We start from the raw sequence: 22401 nt of genomic DNA on the forward strand, positions 1-22401 counted from the left end.
GAAAGCTGGAAACTAGGAATTTTTTTTTAAACATAGAAAACTAAAACCTCAGGGCTATTGTGGAAAATATGGCATGAAGCAAGTGTAAATTATCAGGGTATGATTACCCTCTGATGTTCTGAGTCTAAAGCATATGACCAGTGGAAGAATGAAGTGGATGTGTGGACAGGGGTTACATCTCTCCCAAAGAGGAAACAAGGTATGGCCTTGGTGTTGTCACTTCCTACCAAAAGTAAAATCAGAAGTAAAGTGTTTTGTGAACTGGAAGCTCATCAGTTGGATCTTCTGTTAGAATTCTTGGATGAAATTTACAAGAAAGATAATCTATTGAATGTGTATGAGGCATGGTCAGACTATAATAAGATTTTGGAAAACAGTTATTCAATGGAGGAATATATCATGGACTTTAACAGACTGTATAGAAGATTGAGGAAATTCAATTTGGAGATCCTTGGTTCAGTGCTAGCATTTAAATTGCTAAATTGAGCTAGGGTGTCACATATGGACAGACTCCTGGTTCTAACTAGGGTTTGGTTCATGGACAAAGACTCCTGTTGGATCAAATGTCTGCTGCCTTAGAAAAATTCCTGGGGAAACTGTCATTTCCTGCAGCCCTGGTAGAATAAACAGGGCATTCTGTGGTGATGCAAAGAATGGAGGACTCAATGTTTACTAGATTTTGAAATGGTACAATGGAAGAGTTAAAGACAGGGGGAATGAGGATGAAAGCACCTTTAGCAGGTCTCTTACAGTGGAAGACAGAATTGGAACAACAATCATAGGTGAATGAACCCCAGCAATGCCCAAGGAACAGTTAATAGGTGCTTATGATGTGACTCCAAGTATCATTTTGCAATGAACTGCCCTAAGTGGAGGGGCAGAATCCTTGAAATAACACATGATACAGAGAATTCTGAGGCAGAAGAGCAAGATACTGATGATTTGGAACAAATTATACTAGTCACAAGGTTTTAGTCCTGTAATGAATGTGTTAGTTGCAGATTTGTTCAACTGTGTGGTATTGGATAACGCTTGCATGTCAACAGTATGTGTACTTGGTAGTAAGGATCGATGCAAGGTTAAGGAGTGTAAAAGTACTACCAGCTTTAAGTTTGGTGATGACAACGCACTGAAGTTACAAAAGAACATAGTAATTCCTTGTAAAATAGCTGCAGTAAGCCACTTATCAGTACTGATGTAGTATCTAGTGAGATACCTTTACTGTTGAGTAAGCCTTCAATGAAAAAAGCAAAAATAGAACTTGATATGGATCATAAGGCAATTGTTTTTGGAAAGTCAGTGAATTTGCAGTTTACCCAGTCAGGACATTATTGTATACCCTTAACAAAGCCTGATATTTCTAGTCTGAGTGACATGAGAATGGCATCAGATGTTAAGAGTCAGATAAAAAGCAAATTGTCTTAAAGTTCCATACAATTTGCTCACCCTTCAGGTTGGGACAAAGACAAGAATATTTTCATTCTACATTGTATAGATCTAGCAACTAGATTTAGTCTTTTTACAATAATAAACAGCAAGGGCAAAAGGGTGATTATAGATGAAATCATGGAGAAATGACTAGGAACTGGACTTGGGGCACCAGCTAAGTTTCTGACTGATAATGGAAGGGAATTTGCCAATGATGAGTTCAGAAACATGTGTGAAAATATGAACATTATAGTTATGAATACTGCAGCTGAAAGTCCTTTCAGCAATGGGCTCTGTGAAAAGAATAATGCAGTGTTTGATGAAATGCTGCATAAAATCTTAACTGACCAGCCAAACTGCAAGTTGACAACTGCCCTGGCATGGGTGGTTCATGTAAAGAATTTGTTTCAGATGGTTGGAGGATATAGTCCCTATCAATTGGTCCATGGGCGAAATCCCAAATTGCCTTCTGTACAATGTGACACTCCTCCTGCTCTAGAAGGTACGACAATTGGTTTCATTTTTTTCTGCATTTGAGTGCTTTACATGTGGGGAGGCGGGCTTTCATCAAGGCTGATGTCTGAGAAAATTCAGAGAGCTCTGAGGCATTGCATAAGGCCATCTGAGGCAGAATTTAATTCAGGAGATTTGGTGTATAATAAAAGAGAGGGTCATAGGGAATGGAAGGGCCCTGGTAAGGTAATCGGTTGATGTTAAGATAGTAGTTATCAAGCATGGAAATCAAACTGTTAAGGTTCATTCCTCATGATTGTTAAGGGTTGATTATCAACTGCTCAGATTCTGAGATTTTGTAGAGGCAAACTATGCACCTTGTACCTCAAACACTAGTGTTTTGTGATGAAGGTCCTGAGGAACAGAATGCGGTAGATTAAGGTTTGTATAGTAATGAGGGATCTTGACGCTCCAAGAGCTATCGCATCCAAAGGACAATTGCCCAATTTGGTACTTGAGTGACATATTCCAGAGGGGTCTAATTGATGGAGGCATGCAACAATTGTGGCAAGTGTATGAATATCTACAGGCACGTTTAAATATTGGTTTAAATGTTCAAGAAGATGGCAGAGAAGCAAGGTCCATGGACTGGCAGAATAGGATGAAAGAGTGGAGGGTAAGAAAGTGCAGTGCAAGTTCTAATTATAGGTCTGGAAGTGACTCTTGCATAAGGAAGCAATCACGTACTGGAGAAAGAACCTCCAATAACATGCAAGGGAGATCTTCTAGCAGTAGTCCCGAAAGACAGCAAAGTGCAAACAGAGGTCGTAGTTTCAGCAGATTCCACAATGAAATGAAGGCTAGAGAACAATCTGAGAACAAGAAGCAAAAGTCCTCATGACTGTTAGGTTTTAGTGGCCGTCAATAAACTTGAGGATAAACTAATGAGAAGCAAAACATAAGGAATTAGAGAGTTGGTGAGAGTTTGGAGTTTATTCTCAGGTACAGGGGCAGCTGACCTTGTCACATAGATGGACTTGTACTGAAAAAGTCCTTCCTGATGGAACTTATAAGGCTAAAGTGAGGCTAGTCGCGAGAGGTTTTGAAGAACGACTGGGTGATATCGTTATTACAGTGGACTCTCCTACGGCTGGAAAAGTAATTTTGAAAATCTTTTTAGCTCTTTTGGCCACATATTCATGGGAGTGTAAATTCTTTGACATAAAAGCTGCATTTCTGCAGGGTGATACTTTTCAGAGGGAAATGTTTCTGAAACCACCCAAAGAGGCAGTAGATGCAGAAGGAAAACTATGGAAACAGAACAAATGCATCTATGGCTTTAATGATGCTTCCAGGGTGTGGTATTTCTCGATGAGATCTGTTTTGTTGAAAATTGGTTGTGTTCACCTAAACGGAGTAACCATAATATTTCTGATGGGTGAAAATGGGAAATGTTGTCCTTTAGCTTGGGAGGCTAAGAAAATAAAATGGGTCATTAAAAGCACTTTAGCTGCAGAAACACTGGGTCTTGTGGAGGCAATGGATATGGGGTTCTATTTGTCAAATATTCTGGGTGAAATTCTGAACAAAGGACATACTGAAGATAGGATATCCATTGAATGTTATGTGGATAATTGTTCTTTGTGGGATAATGTACACTCTACAAAAAAGATGAGTGAGAAATGACTACGTATTGACCTTGCTGGATTGAAATGAATGCTGGAGAGAAAGGAAATCTCCAAACTTAAATGGGTAGGTGCAAGTCATCAGCTATTCAATTGTTTCTCAAAGAAATTGTTAGGGGTGCTCGAGGAGGGGCATCTCACAATGTAATAGTTGGTACCCAATATGGAATTTATTTTGAAATGTTCTTTGAGCATGTTAATCCATGTTGTATTATAAAAGAAGGAATCTGTTAATTGTGTATCAATGGTTTGATTATATGCAGGTGGAGGGTGTTAATTTGGGATCTTACTTAAGCATTTACAAGCAGACACTTACTGAGACTGGTGAAGGGTTTGAGTGAGGAGTTACATGTTTGTAATCTTTTTACTCTGTACAATAAATGTGAAACAGAGTAAAGATAGGCTCCAACATTATCCCTCCCTCACAAGCTTTCTGGAGTTTAACACAGGGACCTGGGTATATAGGTGCATAAATCATTAAATGTGGCAGGACAGGTTGAGAATGCCATTAATAGAGCATAAAGCATCCTAGGCTTCATTAATAGGGGAATAGAGTACAAAAGCAAGGAATTTTTATGTTAAACTTGTGTAAGACACTGGTTTAGGAAAGATGTGAAGGCATTAGAGCGAGTGCAGAAAAGATTCACGAGAATGGTTCCAGGGATGAAGAACTTCAGCTACCTGGAGAAGTTGGGACTGTTTTCCTTGGAGAAGAGATTTGATAAAGGTGTTCAAAATCATGAAGTGTGTGGACAAAGTAGATAGGGAAAAACTGTTCCCATTGGTGGAAGGATCAAAAACAAGAGGGCACAGATTTAAGGTAATTGGCAAAAGAAGCAATAGCGACATGAGGAAAAACCTTTTTCATGCAGTGAGTGGTTAGGATCTGGAAAGCACTGCCTGAGTGTGGTGGAGGCAGGTTCAATCAAGGCATTCAAGAGAGAATTGGATTGTTATCTGAAAAGGAAGAATGTGCAAGGCTATGGGGAAAAGGCAAGGAAATGGCACTAAGTAAATTGCTCTTTTGGAGAGCCAGCACAGATATGACAGGCCAAATGGCCTCTTTCTGTGCTATAACAATTCTGTGAAGGAAGTTTTTACAAAAGCTAAGTGAAGAGGTGCACTTTAACTGAATCAGACATTCTGTGTTGGTGCACCTAGATCTTGAAGTGTGAATGCTGGAATTCTAAAATTAAAATATGCTTGAAATAAGCAGCTACACCATCGGCCCCTACGACTCCAGTAATTGTATCTAATGCAAGCAACAAAGGAACCTTGACCTTACCTAGGAACACCTCGTAAGGCAAATCCTCCTGTTGACTTCTGATCTATTTGAACACAGATGGTTAAACTGAAATATAGTCTCTGAATGTTCTCTGCAGTCTGTCCCTTTAAACCTACTGCAACCAGCCAGGTAGTGGTAGGACTGTCTTTAAGTATTTAAACATTAAATGTCATCAATGCATTAGATAAACCCAGGTATTAAAGTACACAAAGAAAGTACAACAAGAGGGCATAAAAAGAAATGAGTTGAGACTAAATTCAGAACAGATAATCAGAAGATTGTCTTTATTCATTATAAAATACAGGAACATAAGTCCTCAGAAGCAAACTATTACCTAATTAGTATATGCACAGCAGCTTTGTCCAGCTACCAACATAAAAGAATTGATCAATGCCTTGCATGGGGCAGAAGAGATGATAAAAACACTTTGGAAAAAGTCATCGGGAATTAGCAAGAGCTCATCTGAATTGCTCCTCTTTCAGGGAACAGGACAGAATGAAAACATGACTGATTCAGTTTTACTCACCTTGCTATTCCCTTGTTGCACAATTAGAAAAATGAGAGCAAAGCTCCTTCATGCCAGACATCAATAGAGACAGTGGGCAGGGAAGAAAAGTGACCCAGCACAGTGGATTGCCAATACATTGCACTAGAGTGGCAAGACACCAGTTTCCAACACAATCCTCCATAGACTTTCTATTCTCAACCATGCCGCACTCATGGGCACAAATGCAGGAAGGGAATTTTTTTTTCTCAAATATACTTTATTCATGAAATTTGTAAAAGTATGTTACATAACCATCCAAATTTGATGGTACATAAAGTGCAATAAAGATCAGTTTCTATCAACTCATTACATGTGCCTCATTACACTTGCCATTATAGGTTATATTTACATTTGACATTTCATGTCAAATATTCTCTGGTCGATACAGCCTGAGAGGCTTTACACAGGTTCCAGCCCATCAGTACACAATGGCGGGAGGACTTTAGAATTTCCCCTTGAACCTTTGTGGTGGCTGCCTCAAGCTTTAGTGCATCCCTCCATACATAGTTTTGGAACTTGGAATGTGCCAGTCTGCAACACTTGATCGTGGACAGCTTTGCACTGGAAAACCAGAAAATTTCAGACAGACCAAAGAGCATCTTTCACCGAGCTGATGGTCCTCCAGCAGCAGTTGATGTTTATCTCTGTGACCCTGAGAACAGCATGCAAATCACTTAGTCTTGCATTTTGGAGCTGCTGGGATGAACCTCGGCAAAAACCACTGAATCGCTTTCCATACCTGCTTTGTAAAGGCACATTCCAGAAGGAGGTTGGCGACAGTCTCTTTTCCTAGCACAGCTGCCTCAAGAGCATCACAGCTTGGTGCTAAGACTCTGGGCGTGCAGGAAGTATCTGACAGGGAGGGCCCTTCTCACCACCAGCCAAGCTACATCTTGGTGTTTGTTTGAAAGTTCTGGCAGGGACTAAATTATCGCAGGTGACAGACAACCTTGGACATTTCCTCTGAACTATTTTTAAACCAGCATTGGCAGAATGGCTTCTCCTCTCTGCATCCTTATGTGTTGAAACCAAAACTCAGAAGTCTGTTCTATTTCTTTCCCAGAATCTTAAGATTATGCAACTCTTTACTTCCTTCTACACTCAAAGATAAAATCCAAAATGCCATGCACTCTTTTCTCTTTACAGATGCTGACTAACCGCTGCATATTTCCAGCATTTGCAGTTTTTCCCTCTTTGTTTTACTGATTTTCATAGTCGTTTAATCTTTTTAAATTTGATTAGGCCCTATATGATGGGCCTTGGGCCTTTGTTCAGGTTACTCGTTGCAAAATGACAGAACTGTTGACTTGGGAACACTAATATGGCAAAACAAGTAAACACTCCGAGCTCACACCACCAGTCTTCAGCTATTCAATTGTAAATGTGGGCAAACAGCTACCTGGAAGTGCGCTGGGTGAAATGGCAACTGATATTTTTGCCTTATTTTGCAATCGGAAGTTTTCCATATTACAACAGCGCCTACACTTCAAAAGGACTTAATTGGCTATAAATGCTTTGGAATATCCTGAGGTTGTGGAAGATGCTATAGAAATGCAACACTAACAAGGTGAGAGTTAGAGTATGTGTTCTCTCTCTGTGGTTCTGGGATAGACACAGTGTCAGATTCTAGTATAACCTGTGCATCAGCTGAGCTCAACAATCAAGTCAAGGTATAGTGGGGCCTGGTGTTGGATCAATGGACTTGGGTGGAGGCCATCAAGTCTAGGAACTTCCCAACAGGGGTCAATGCTTAGTAGCCATAGACAAGGCCACTGGGGAGACCAGAACCAGGGGCTATCAATATAAGATAGTCATTAAGGAATTCAGGAGAAATTTCCTTACCCAGAGAGTGGGGAGAATGTGGAGCTCATACCACAGAGAATGGTTGAGGGGAATAGTATAGACACAGTTCAAGAGCATTTAAATAAGTACATAAGGGAGAAAGTAATAGAGCAGTATGGTGATAGGATGAGATGAAGAAAGGCAGGAGGCTCGTGTGCAGCATAAACACCAGCGTAGACCCGTTGGGACGAATGGCTTGTTTCGGTACTGTAAATTCTGTGTAATACTCTATGTAAAAATATTTCCTTTTTTTAAATTGAACTCTGCTCCATGCATCCTCCAATGGTATGGCGAAGATCATGAAACTGGCTAAGGGAAATTAAGCACTCAAACCTACACCCATCAGTTCAACACACAACATGCTGATGTATTTATCCCCAGACCCATTTTCACAAATTTTTCAAGCAAACTGCCAGTAGCAATATTTTGAACAAAACTGTCAATCAAAATAGACTCCAGTCAGGTATTCAGCATTCCCATGCTTGCTCATTTCAGTTTATTGCTCGTCAATTCAGCTGAATCTGACACAGGCTGGAGAAGTGAGGACTGACTAGATTTAGAAATCAATTCCCCAACTTTAAAAACACATTTCAAATTAAATTTAATGGTAAGTATATTAAATTAATCGCAGCTAGATTCATTAGGGAGGCACTCTGCTCGGAAGCTGTTGGGTATAACTGGGAAGAAATGTCCGTTGATATGTAATGAGACAGTAGCCTGCATGAAATTACAGAGATTGTGTGCAGGATGTGTGCACTGAAAGGATGAAGATCAGAAACCTTGGGTGATGGAACAGCTCCCAGCTGGGAAAAGAACAAAGCTGAGACAGTGGAATGTGTATTTAAATGTAAGACTGTACAGACAGAATACAGGATGGTGCAATCTTCGAACATCAATAGTTGTAACCGCCTCAATTCTCTGCCTAAAACAGCAGTCATAGAGAGATACAGAACTGAAACAGGCCCTTCGGCCCACCGAGTCTGTGCCGACCAACAACCACCCATTTATACTAATCCTACACTAATCCCATATTCCTACAACATCTCCACCTGTCCCTATATTTCCCTACCACCTACCTATACTAGGGGAAATTTATAATGGCCAATTAACCTACCAACCTGCAAGTCTTTTTTGGCTGTGGGACGAAACCGGAGTACCCGGAGAAAACCCACGCAGACACAGGGAGAACTTGCAAACGCCGCACAGGCAGTACCCAGAATTGAACCCGGGTCGCTGGAGCTGTGAGGCTGCGGTGCTAACCACTGTGCCACTATGCCGCCCTTTGTGTGTATATCTGAGCAGATGTCACAGAATGGCAGTAGGAATCTTGGAAAACCTTTCCCCCTGTCCCTGACGGAGGATCACTGAGGTGAATTGTGGCACCCTCTCTACTATCCAAGCTGTGATCAGCCAACTCAGCACTGACTAGGAATAAGCTTGTGCTAATTCCATTTAGGATGGTGGTAGGTATACAATACTTGTCTGAGTGTCCCTGGGTTAGGAAAGGGAAAATTCAGTCATGGTTCCCACACCTGAATGCTATACAGAGATCTCCTTCCCTAAACTGAGGCACTGAGATCAGTCGTGTCACTAGCACAGACCAGGGCTGGAACTTGATAAATTGGTACCACATTGCACATTACCACCGAATAATTGAGACCTAGCCTCCGTTTTCAAAAATCATCTATAGAGCTGTGAGGCTGCGGTGCTAACCACTGCGCCACTGTGCTGAGTTTGTTGTGCTCCACCAGGGCATCATTAGGGGCATGACACCTGTCCTCAGTACCCTGGAAGTGGAGTGAATCAGCCAGAGCTCCCACTTCCAATCTCTATCCAGGAATCTCTGCCAGAAAGTGTACATATATATTGGGTGAAGGGGGGTTCTGCTTGGCTGTGTTGGCCCAATAGCGGAATAGCCTATTAGGAACTCATTATCAGGTCCACTTGGCCGAGATGCTGGCATGCAGTTGTCACTCTTGTAACTGTACCTCAACATAAGTCAGAAATATCAGAGTGGAAAACTTGTGAAAAGAAAATTAAAATTAATAGACTATGAAAGAAGAGAGCAAGAAATGTTGATTCTAGGATTTCACATGGCCCATGATGGAATCAGAAAAGCTCTTTTGGAGGGGAAAAATCAGGCAGAAATCCTACTTCTCTGCTGTGTTGCTAAGTAACTGGGGCTTGCCAAACAGAACCCTGGATTGGTTTAAAGAAATGTCAATCAAACAACCCTCCTGTTTCCTGTCATGTGAAACTCAGGAGCACAAAGGGGAAGTGGGGAGAACAGTCTGCTGAAGCAAGTAATCAAACAGAAATCTGATCATTTTGTAGGTTTGTTATTTAATATACAGAGTGAAACTTTTCTTAAGCAAGCCATCTGTAAAACTGTAATTCTTCAGTTAGATGATCAGCTGGTTTCATTTTTAGTCTGACAGGGGAGTGAACAGACATTGCAAGAAAAATCCATGGAGGAATTGAACCCTACATCAGTATTTGACAAAGATCCTTTTGAGCTCACAGCTGAAGATGTCTACGATATGTCTTATGTCATTGGCCGTGATTTATTCAAACTCAGCAGCTCAGAAGGCTGCCACAAAGTCTCCGAGCTGCAGTACAAGGTAATCAGAGTACTAGAAATGATCGAGTCTCTAGTGGACAAGCAGAATTTAACAGTAGAAACGCTGAAAATTGAACGGGACAATCTCAAAACTGAAACAGAAAGGCTGCGCAGAGAACTTCAAGAGGCAGTAAGCAATTCAGAGAAGCAGCAAAGCATTGGGCTGGACAAACTTGTGGTAGATGTCAACGACCCAGATCGCCCACGTTTCACACTCCAGGAACTGAGGGATGTGTTGCAAGAACGCAATAAATTGAAGGCTCAGTTGCTTGTTGCACAAGAAGAACTTGAGTGTTACAAAAGCGGATTAATCTCAACCGACGAATCTCAAAGCCTAGAAATGAAGGAGTCACATGCAAATCGTGGAAGTGAACGAACTATGATTAAAAAACTGTTTTCTCTTAAACATAGAAAAAATCCTTAAGCTCCAGGGACATGCAGATCTTCCAAAGGTTTTCCGGGCATTAACTCATTGTTTTGTTAAACAGAATTACGGTACTCTAGAACAACTGTATAATGTTATGACACAAGAATTTTCAACGTTTACTTTTCTACACAAACCAAAAAATTGGTTTGCTACATGTAAAATACAAGTTACGTTTGTTTTTCTAACTGAAAGAGGAATAAAAGGACTGCAAAAAGAAATTAAAATAGATTTAATTTCTAAGCACTTTAGGTCGGGTCCAATCAAATTCACAGCCATGAAAAATGTGTCACGGACCATGAAATCTGGGGTCCTCTGTGAAATCAGCCATTTTGCAAACTTCACACGTTTTATTCATTGACACATGGCTCACTTCGCTGATTGGTAGAAGAGGGCCTCTGGTGCAGTTTTGAGAGAAGCAGTCTCAAGTATTAGCAAGCAAGTGAGAATGCCAGAATGAGCAATTCAAAAATGGCCACATCCATTACTGCAGCACGTCAAGTGGAAGAATTTGGAAGCCAAATTCTGCATAACGATGGTGGAATACTGGTTTGTACGAGCTGCAATGTTTCACTGGTTCAAACACGGGCAACGTTTCAGTGCCACTTAAGTCCGAAAGCCAGTGCAGCAGAAAGCGAGCATCCCACACCACACTGTTGGAAAATAAACGCACAAAAAAGACAAGCAACAATTTCATCTCTGTATTGCTGAAAATAGAGACATTTTGTCAAAGTTTTTCATCTCTTTTTACAAATTCAATAGAAAGCTCAGAAAATTGTCAGTTGGTTACAACGGAATTTATGATGCTTTTGCAAGCACCACCATACCACTAGAAAAATTGGATCACCCAAAGATGCAGACATTCATTCAATGTAATGTGCAATATGGTGTTTGCTTGCCAAGTGTGAATAAACCGCGACAGGACTACCTACCAAAGGTCTTTGCTACCCATTGTGAGGAGATGAAATCTGAGATTAACACATGAGAGTCTTGTGCAATTATTTATTATGAGCAAGCACCGATAGGCAAGACAACTATATGCTGCATATTTTGTTTGTATGTCTGGTAAGGCAGAAGATGTACGTCAGGAAAGCTAACAGTACCCACGGACTGCATCCACTTAGAAGCTGTTAATTACACCACAGTTTCGCAAGTGATAATCAAAACCGTTTCAAAATACGGTGCAGATTTCAACAAAATGTCTGCGTTCATTCGTGACAATTCAATTTACATGACAATCTTTCAAGCTGTACTCCAAGGCGTAATGCCTAATGCTATCTATATTACATGTAATATATTACATGTAACATGTAGTAATAATGTACAGCATATACACCCTACTAAGCCAGCGGCGCCTGAGATGGCTTGGCCATGTGAGCCGCATGGAAGATGGCAGGATCCCCAAGGACACATTGTACAGCGAGCTCGTCATTGGTACCAGACCTACCGGCCGTCCATGTCTCCGCTTTAAAGACATCTGCAAACGCGACATCAGGTCCCGTGACATTGATCACAAGTCGTGGGAGTCAGTTGCCAGCGATCGCCAGAGCTGGCGGGCAACCATAAAGGCGGGGCTAAAGCATAGCGAGTCGAAGAGACTTAGCAGTTGGCAGGAAAAAAGACAGAAGCGCAAGGAGAGAGCCAACTGTGTAACAGCCCCGACAACCAATTTTATCTAGAGTCTGTCACTCTAGAATTGGCCTTTATAGCCACTCCAGGCGCTGCTGCACAAACCACTGACCACCTCCAGGCACTTACCCATTGTCTCTCGAGACAAGGAGGCCAAAGAAGAAGAAGATGATTACATGTAATGCACATATAACTTCTCGTCAGTGAGCTGTGGAAAAGCAAGTTTGGTAAAGTCGACAAACTGGTCAGCTACATTAAAAAGATCTTCAAACACTGCCCGAGCTTCAATACAGGCAGCACATTGCAATTGAGGCTGAAACTAGAGAACAAAACATCGTCCTTCCTCCAGAGCCAGCAATTACACGTTGAAATTATTGATTTTCAGGTAGTACAGTATCATGCAGCTCACCTGAAATACTACTCAGACTTGCTCTCACAAGAGCTCAAACTGACACCAAAAACATAGATTTTAACAGACATTGTAACCCTTCTAAACAATGCTTAGCTTAATGAGGAGGTTCAGTTTGTTGCCAAGAATGCTACACGACTGATGGATTTAATCACTTGGTTACATACAGCGTCACAATCCACAAAGCTTACAATAAAGTAATGGATGTACTGTTCTGGGCTGAAGCACAGACAAACGAACACTCCAATGACGCTGAATTAAAGAACTGTGCTCAATAGGTGTTTTCTTGCATGGCAAAGAAACTCAAACAATATTACTGCTACAGGGAAAAGTCAAGCAGTGAAGAAAATGCAGCTCAGAGGTTTCAACAACCTTCTGCAGCATTCCTGAAAACTGTGCATATCTTTGACCCTGCACAAATGTACCTGTTGATGGTGGATTTAAACTCTTTTGATGTGAATCCTGGCTTTGAAAAGAACTGTAGGTTGGAGATTCCTGCTTATAAAAGCATTGCAAAAGAAGATTATTCTTTGATTGTGCTGCAGTTTTGGAACTCTGTGGAATGTAGAATCCCCCAGCTTGCAATGCTAGCACGGCGCTGTCTGACAATTCCAACAAACTCTGTGGACATGGAGAGAGCTGTACCTAAACAAAGACAGGCGTTCACAGCACAGGGACTGGGGATTTACCTATCACTTGCCAAAGACTTGCAGGTGATAGGTAAATTGGCCTTTGTAAATTACCCCTAGTGTAGGTAGGTGGTAGGGAATATGGGATTACTGTAGGGTTAGTATAAATGGGTGGTTCTTGGTTGGCACAGACTTGGTGGGCCAAAGGGCCTGTTTCAGTGCTGTATCTCTAAATAAATAAATAGACAGTTGAAAGTTGCTTCATACTCACATTCAACTGCAGACTTCAGTGAGTAAAGAATGTGACCTGTTCAGAGTCAGCTTTTTACAATAATTTTTGAGCATACAATAAATGCCATTTGAAACCAAAAATCTCCCTTCTCTTTTTATTTGTTTTAAATACTTCATTTTCATGGTTTGTTGCGACACCACGAAATTTATGATTTAAATGTATGAAATTCACGATTCTTAAAATGCTGTGACCATGAAATTTGTTGAATTTGGTAGGCCCCTAATTATAGGGGTAAGGTGCCAGACAGTCATAAAAATCCATCTGGTTCACTAATGGTCTTTGGGAAAGGAAATCTGCCATCCTTATCCGGTCTGGCCTATATGTGACTCCAGACCCACAGCAATGTGGTTGACTCTTAATTGCCCTCTGAAATGACAGAGCAAACCACTCTTGTATTCAAGGCAGCAGCTCACCACCAACTTCTCAAGGGCAATTAGGGATAGGTAATTAATGCCAACCTTGCCAGTAAGGCCACATCCTGTGAATGAATTTCAAAAAAGCTGGTAAACCATTGCAATTCCTGAAAATATTTCTAAATATTACATAGAATTACGATGAAATTGTAACACAGAAATGGATCATTCGACCCAACCAGTCTGTTTAGGCATTTATCCTTCACACGAGCTTGTATAAAAAGTAATTCCATCATACAGCTGAGCTTATAAGGCATGACTTAAAATTAACAGATCTCCCAGAATGAGATGATCGGACTTAGCAATGGGGCAACAACTGTGGTGACATGATTTTATTACAAGTCCCAGTTTGAGACAGGTTCTTCCCACTGCAATGATGAGGAGCAAGCAAATCTCAGAACATAAAGTCTGATAATTTAAACCATCTAACACGTTTTTAAACTACTTTAATGGTAATTAGTTATACTATAGCTATTGTGAAGCAAAAAAAACCTTGCATTTATGTAGCGCCTTGTATTCATGACCACCAGATGTCCCAAAGCGCTTTACAGCCAACAACATACTTTTTGTAGTGTCGTCACTGTTCTAATATAGGAAACGCTATAGCCAATTTGTGCACAGCAAGCTCCCAAACAGCAATGTGATAATGACCAGACAATCAGCCTGAGTGATGCTGATTCACGGGTAAATATTGTCCAGGACTCCTGGGATAGCTCGCCTGCTCTTCAAAATAGCAGCCATGGGATCTTTTACATCCACCTGAAAGGGAATATGAGGCCTCGGTTTAACGTCTGATCTGAAAGGCTGCACCTGACAGTATAGAACTCCCTCAGTACTGCCCCTCTGACAGGGCAGCACTCCCCCAGTACTGCACTGAAATGTCAGCCTTGATTTTTGTGCTCAAGTCCTGGAGTGGTACTTGAACCTTGTGACTCGAAGGCAAGTCTGCTACCAACTGAGCCATGGCTGGCACAGTAAATATGTCGACCAAAGCAACGTGCAACCATTTCCTGGAAATAGGCTCAAATCACTTACCTAAATCTGTTTCGGGTGACTTCACAGAATCGTTATAGCACAGAAGGCTATTCGGCCCATCATGTCCGCACTGACTCTCCGAAAGAGCAATTCACTTAGTGCCACTCCCCCGCCTTTCCCCCGTAAACCTGCACATTCTTCCTTCTCATATAACAGTCTGATTCCCTTTTGAATGCTTCAATTGAACCTGTCTCCATGTCACATCACAATGAAAAACTGAAACTGCTTGAAATAAATGCAAGCCGTGCACTATAATTAGCTCACAGTACTGAATGCATGGCAGGGGCTGGTACTTGATTTCCAATGCCATGCATTGGTCTTTTCACTGCATTCCCACATGCTGAAAAATACAATCTTTACAAAGTGCCTGTAGCTACTGAATGGATAATATAAACTAGACAATGTTTTGTATACTTATCGGCCAGGTTGTGTTTTATAAACAATATATGAACCACTGAGTTTTGTCAGTTACTGGTTCTGCAGCTTTCAAGCTCTTTCAAGTAGATATAATGTCAGTGTCAAATATTTATACTGCCTTTGATAGATATTATTAAATACATGTATTATTTAATAGTCTCTCGTGTGTCTATAACATGTATTTGAAGGAATTGGGATTAATTTCCTGCTCAGCTGTCAGAACTGAATAAGTCCATGTTTTTCAATGGTTTAATCATATTATACACATTTCTTCCTGTTACCAAACACATACATTTTGTAATACTTAGGTGAACTCTGAATTTTCATTGATTTTAATTGCAATTCTATTCTGTCCACCCTGATAACTTTCTTGCATCCCCCTGTGAGGATGCAGAACATCACTGGGAAAAGATTCCAGTACCTTAATGAAATGGTGAACCAAGAGAATAAAAATCATCCATCTATTTGGACAGCACCACAGCCAAGTCCAATCCTCTGCTCACCAAACTTCCGCACACACACGCTTGCAGCAAGGGTTAATTGTATATCAACCAGTTCTGATGATGATGAAAGACCACAGATCTGAAACGTTAACTCTGTTTCTCTCTCCATAGATTATGCCAGACCTGCTATTTCCAGCACTTTCTGTTTTTATTTCAGATTTCCAGCATCTGCAGTATTTTGCTTTTATATTAATTGTATATCAATTGTGTTTAATTATATGTAGGTGGAGGGCATTCATTGCAGATTCACTTGAGCACATGTGAAGAGACAGTCACTGAAACTGGAGTGTAGTTGAGTTCGGAGGTGTGTGCTTGTAATGTTTCACTCTGTAAATAAATGTTAGGCTGAGTAAAAATTTGGCTGCAGTACTATCCTTCACAAATGGCTTTCTGGAACGTAACAGTAACTAGATAATAATCAAGACCAGGAACCTTAGCTGATTGTTTGCTCCACACCTGCCACCCCCACCCCTTCTTTTCATGTACTTGCTTATAGACTGTTCAATCTCTAACTTCTTCCAGGCCTGATGAAAGGTCAAGGACCTGAAATGTTAACTCCGTTACTCTCATCACCTGACCAGCTGAATACTTTCAGCATTTGCTGTTATTTTATTGTTTCCTGATTCGGGACACTGAAAGGAACTGGTAAACCACCCCCAGCCTCCTCCCACTCTTCTCCTGACTGAAAGGAAACATATGGAACACGTTTAACCATTTAGAGTACTAAATTCTTGAGGTACCTTCTCCTTCAAGTTTATTTTGTTCTTTTAAATACAAAAATATATTACTGACCTTGAGCAAAGTCTTTCCATGTCTGAATCTCATCAAGGATAACAAACCTTTCAGCTTTGTAGTAAATACGTCTCTCTGTGCGATCAATTTCCTCGAGATGCTCTTTATTAGAAAAAAAGACAAAGAAAGAGGTTCTGTACTGTTGGCCCTGATTTTCCTCCAGGATTTTCCATTTCATGCCACATGTCCCACTCCTGACCATAAACAGGCAATCAACCTATTCCAAGGCTTTAGCAATCTTTTGACAGTTCCTTCTATCTGCAGAAGCATGATGGCTCCAGTCAGACAGTCAAGATCACAAATTCACAGGGGGCAACATATCCAACTGCTCCTGAGCACAATATACCAGTGAACAGTTCGTATGAGGACATAAGTTACTGCAAGTTGCAAACTGCAATCATCTACTTGTAAAAAAAATTTAAATATACCTGAGCTACATCTCTCATTTGACATACCCTAAACTCCAACAAACAGAAGTTGTGTCATGTATTTTATCCACTCTCTTTCCCTTCTTGCTAGGGGTACAGGTCCACAGGTGGCAGCTGCTCTGCAGTGGCTCAAACAGCCATTAATCTTTTTCTATTCATTCTTAGGACGTAGGCATCGCTGTAAAGTCTGGCATTTATTGCCCAACCCTAAACTGAGTGGTTTGCTGGGCCATTTCAGAGGGAAGTTGAGAGTTAACCAGATTGTTCTGAGTCTGGAGTCACATAGGCCAGACCAGGTAAGAACAGAAATATAAACAAGAAATGCTGGAAATACTCAGCAGGTGTGGCAGCATCTGTGGAGAGAAGCAGAGTTAACGTTTCGGGTCAGTGACCCTTCAGGTAAGAACAGATTTCCTTCCCGAAAGAACATTAGTGAACCAGATAGATTTTTATAATAATCCAATATTTTCATGGTCACCGTTACTAATACTAGCATTTTATTCCAGAGTTATTTAGTTTAACATCTGTTGCTGCCACGGTGGGATTTGAACTCATGTCTCCAGATCATAAGTCTTGTAACACAGCCACTATGCTACCATGCTCCTAAGTGCTAAGGGAGTGCGGACATACATATTTTTAATTCTTTCATGTGATGTGGGCATTGCTGGCAAAGCCAGCATTTGTTGCCCATCCCTAATTGCCCTTGACAACTGAATGGTTTGCTGTGATTCTGGAGTCACATGTGGGCCAGACCGGGTAAGGACGGCAGATTTCCTTCCCTAAAGGACATTAGTGAACCAGATGCGTTTTTACAATGATCCATGATAGTAATAGTGCCATGAAGTTGAGACTGGCTTTCAATTCCATATTTATATTAATTGAATTTTAATTCCACCAGCTGCCAGGGTGGGATCTGAACCCATGCCCCCAGGGCATTAGCCTGGACCTCTGGATTACTAGTTCAGTGACAATACCACTACGTCACCATCTCCCCTATAGAACATAGAACAGTACAGCACAGTACAGGCCCTTCAGCCCACGATGTTGTGCCGAACCTTTAACCTACTCTAAGATCAAACTAACTACCTACCCTTCATTCTACTATCATCCATGTACCTTTCCAAGAGTCGCTTAAATGCCCCTAATGTATCTGCTTCTACTTCCACCGTTGGCAGCGCATTCCACGCACCCACCACTCTCTGTGTAAAGAACCTACCTCTGACATCTCCCCGAAACCTTCCTCCAATCACCTTAAAATTACTTGTACTCTAATTTGGATTCAAATCCCTTCATTAAAGGAGCAATCTCTTCATGAAAAAGTTCTTTGCTTGAGGAGGTAAGATCGCCTGAAAAGCGATACATTTTGTCATGGTGCCATAAGCGATTGGCTGATGCATTTCAATAAGATTTATGTCATTGCATTGTGCATTTCAAAACAATGGGGAAAAGACTAGATAATGACGTAATCATGAATATGATGCACCATTAACATTTCAAGATTATGAAATATTTGTAATTCCAGTGTCTATGTATATAGTTTAGCTTAATCCTGCCCTCACCCCATTCAGCAAAAGTTGCCGGACATCAATCAGTGCTAGATGCCCTGGCCAATTTTTCTTCCCCAACCCAGAGCAACCTAGTGTCTTGCAGCACCACTAACCATTGCTCTGGCTGACGTTACAGCTAACTCAGTGTGAATGGGGACCAAACAAATGACTTATCACACAATAAAATGTTTCCTTTACTGTATTTTAATATGTTCTTGAGACCAAGTGATAGTGTTCCACTTAGGTGCCCTGTTGTAGATTTTACTTTTGACTATTTCCATAAACTTTAAAAAGGTTCGGAGGGAGACAAAGAGGAAGGAAGGAGGAGGTGAACAGGTTGAGGAGTGTACATTAATTTTAAGCCAATTTTTGTTGATAGCACTGAACTTAATAGTTTAATAGTTCCAGTCAGGTTTTGACATTTTACTGTAAAGTAGTAAACGACATTGCTTTGTTAATGAATACAAGTTTTTTTATAAATATGCGAGAAGGCAAAAGGAGACTTCAGAGATTTGTTCCACAGAGCTTAAGCCTGTAACCAGATGGCGATAGTGTATATAGTGTTGAGTTTTTTTATTGAAAGCTTAGAATTGTGTGTTTTTAAAAACTGAGAAAAAGGATTTTTCTCTGAACACTTAATGTTGAAATTTGGTGTTTGAACTGAATGACACAGACTGCAAGGCACCTGTTTCTAAATAATACAGCAGTGGGAAATGTCAGGTCATATGACTTGATTGTTGGAATTTTGGTCTCACTTTTGCATTGTGAAAGACCAGTGAGCTGAACAAGCAGCATGCAGTGAAATCTGACTGGGACCAGCTTGAAGACCAGAGAAAAGACCTACTCTCTATAAATAAAGACTTGCATCTCTTGGAAAGAAATCCTACATTTGAGGTGTGGCTGTGTTCTGCCTGGAGAGGGGAAAAGACCCCTGGAGAGAGGAGTTGCTACTCTCTGTCGAGGAAGATTGCTGTGCAGAGAGGAAGCCCTGCATTTGAAAGGTAGCAGATTCCTATTGCCTCCAGTCTCTGAAGAATCCCTACCTTGAGTGATTCCTGTTGTTTCTTGTGTTTTGGGAGGTCCTGAATCTCAAGAAAACTTCTATTGCTAGACTGCTACTTCAAAGCTCAAGCAGACCTGTTGCTACACCCTTTGCTGGAAGACCTGTGTGATGTCTGCTGCAGACCAATTGCCTTGAAAGCCAATCCATCACAGACTGTTCCACAACCTCACCTGGAGAGAGTTCAAGTGGCATCTGACTATTCGACCCTGGGACACCTCACCTTACCGGAAACATCCTACCAGAACGTAATAAACTCAATTTTATTTTTTCCTTTTTATTCCTAAGAAACAGCTGTAAACCAAAACATACTTTTTTCCCAGTTAACCGTTTTTTTTCTCTAATGTATGTGTGTGTGCATGAGGGTTAGGAAGAGTAAGAATTTTGAAAAGGATCCTTTCAAATATAGAATTCTCATTATTGTTTAAGACTTAGTTTATTAATAAATAGATAATTTTGTTGTTGTTTAAAGAAACCTGGTTTGTGTGCTTTATTCTGGGGGACAAATATAGTGTTTAATTTGGCTATTCTCTGGTAGGTGGGAAACTTTACTGATATGCTGTGATCTGTGGAGTTGTGGGACTGAATTAACAGCGCATTACTCCCGCCTTGGTTATAATAGTAAAACTGAATGGCAAATGGCAATAGTGACCGTGATAGTAATCGTGACCTCTTGCCCTTCCCTGATTTCCGGTGCCTCACCATTGCCTTCAGCTGCCTAAGTCTTATTGTCTAGAATTCCCTCCTTAAACCCCTCTTTTCCTTTAAGACACTCCATAAAACATAACACTTTTACCAAACTTTTGGTCACCTGTCAAATATCTCTTTATGTGACTTGGTATCAAATGTTGAACTTTCAAAAGGCAACTGGACATATGTATGAAGAGGACTAATCCACAGCTGGAGAACTGTGTACAGTTCTGGTCACCACACTATAGGAAGGATGTGACTGCAATGGAGAGGGTGCAAAGGAGATTCACCAGGATGTTGCATGGGCTGGAGCATTTCAGTTATGAGGAGAGACTGGATAGGCTGGAGGAGTTTTCTTCAGAGCAGAGAAGGCTGAAGGGGGAACCTGGTTGAGGTATGCAAAATTATGAGGGGCATTGATAGGAAGAAACTTTTTTCCCTTAGCGGAACTGTCAATAACCAGGGGGCATAGATTTAAGATTAGGGGCAGGAGGTTTAGAGGGGAGTTGAGGAAAAAGTTCTCACCCAGAGGGTGTTTGGAATCTGGAACACACTACCTGAAAGGGTGGTAGAGGCAGGAACCCTCACGACATTTAAGAATTGGATGAGCACTTGAAACACCATAGCATACAAGGCTGCAGTCCAAGTGCAGAGAAATGGGATTAGTTTGGATGGGTGCTTGATGGTCAGCGCAGGCGCGTTGGGCCAAAGGGCCTGTTTCTGTGCTGTAAAACTCTATGACTCTATCTAATTTGCAGGGCGCTAGGGGAGGGGCATTAAGTTGAACAGCTCTTTCACAATTGGCACAGGCATGATGAGCTGAATGGCCTCCTTCTGTGCCGTCAAATTCTAATGCTCCTGCATTCTCATGCTGCTGCAAACTGTACTGGTGGAATATTTTTCTTCAGCTTCTGGCACTGTCTATTTAGTGACTTCTTCCCATAAATTGGGAGAACAAGACGTCAAATTTAGACACACAAACAAGAAATGCTGGAACTACGCAGCATCTGTGGAGAGAGAAGCGGAGTTAACGTGTCAGACCAGTGACCCTTCATCAGAACTGACAGATATTAGAACTGTAAAAGGTTTTAAGCAAGAGGGGGAAAGCAAGAAATAATAAAAGAGAAAGTGTTGATATCGGACAAGGTCACAGAGAATAACTGACCAGAATGTCATGGAGCAAAGGCACCATTTTAGATAGCTTTGAGATGTGGCTACGATAGAGGGAACATTTTAACTAGGTTTTAAAGGCGCTATATAAATGCCACAACGTGTCAGAAAATTGTGAAGCAAATGAACTGCAAAAAAAAATTATTGCCAACATACTGACGCGTTCAAAAAGGTCACCTTATAAAGACTGGTAGGAATAAGATTTAAAGTTGGACATTTCTGGGAAATATTTGGTCAACTTTACCTGTGACAGAGAAATAAATATTCTTGGAATTCCCCCCCCCAGTGGAAATATGTTTGTAAACTTGGAGCTTGTGTGTTTGTGGCAAGGGGCGGGGATACTTACTTTTCGCCACTTTCCAGTCGGTGGTAGGGTAAGTGGGGTTAAACTCCTTGGAAGACATGCTGGCGGCCGACGTGGAAAAGGCTGCAGCCGCCGCGCTCGACGGCAGCAAGTGAGGGCGGCGGGGGCCCCGGCCGCCGGACAGTACCCAGCGCGCAGGCGTCGACCCGCCGGCCGCCGGACAGCACCCAGCGCGCAGGCGCCGGACCGCCGGCCGCCGCGACCGTTGGACCTGGTTCGAATCGGGCGTCGCGTGACAGCTGGCGCGCGCCCACTCCAACGGTCGCCCGGTCCAGCGCAGGCTCCGGCTGACCATGGCGACGAATTTCTCCATCGGCTCCGCTTCCGAAGCGTGTGTTGGGTGGGGGTTGCAAACTTGATTTTTTTTTCCCCTTTTTTTAAATCCCCCCTCCAAGTCGGTTGGTTGCAATATTGTTATTGTTGCGTTCTGCGCTTCAGGGGCCGAATCTCGCAGCGAAGGAATTCTTCCGGGGGCATAACCTCCACCCAAAGATGGACCAATCAGAGAGGGGATGTGGATGGTAGGGGAGGGGATACCCGGCGCAGGGGCCTCTGGGATTTGTAGTTTTCTGCCCCTTCTTGGTTATCTGCCATATTTCAATGGATGCCCTTTCCACTGGCACAAAATACTAACTAAGAGCTTGTAGAATCATAAGATAGTCATGGGCCTTGTTTAAAACAAAACATTTATAGAGCACTGCTAAAGTAATAAAACGTCGCCAAGGCACTACTTCACAGG

The 22401-nt window shown here is 41.6% G+C and overlaps 2 protein-coding genes across 2 annotated transcripts in view; one reads left to right on the plus strand and one right to left on the minus strand.

Annotated features, from left to right (window-relative positions):
* Nucleotides 1-22126, minus strand: part of LOC137356091 (ADP-ribose glycohydrolase MACROD1-like) — an 866553-nt gene extending 844427 nt beyond the window's left edge. Inside the window, exons 1-2 of the mRNA XM_068021901.1 lie at nt 21645-22126; nt 16404-16505 (exon numbers count right to left, since the gene is read on the minus strand). Of these exons, the coding sequence (XP_067878002.1) occupies nt 16404-16505; nt 21645-21975 (433 nt within the window). The 5' untranslated portion in view covers nt 21976-22126. The remainder of the gene's footprint in view (nt 1-16403; nt 16506-21644) is intronic.
* Nucleotides 9492-19827, plus strand: LOC137356092 (RILP-like protein 2). The gene has a single exon (XM_068021902.1). It carries the CDS (start codon nt 9709-9711, stop codon nt 10282-10284), a length of 576 nt encoding a protein of 191 aa, XP_067878003.1. The 5' UTR covers nt 9492-9708; the 3' UTR covers nt 10285-19827.
* Nucleotides 22127-22401: the final 275 nt, after the last annotated feature.

The sequence above is a fragment of the Heterodontus francisci genome, chromosome 44 (assembly GCF_036365525.1).
Source record: "Heterodontus francisci isolate sHetFra1 chromosome 44, sHetFra1.hap1, whole genome shotgun sequence".
Taxonomy (NCBI): domain Eukaryota; kingdom Metazoa; phylum Chordata; class Chondrichthyes; order Heterodontiformes; family Heterodontidae; genus Heterodontus; species Heterodontus francisci.

Bases quoted from the DNA above. Each gene is read 5' to 3' on its own strand.
- LOC137356092 (XM_068021902.1), top strand. From the start codon at position 9,709: ATGGAGGAATTGAACCCTACATCAGTATTTGACAAAGATCCTTTTGAG.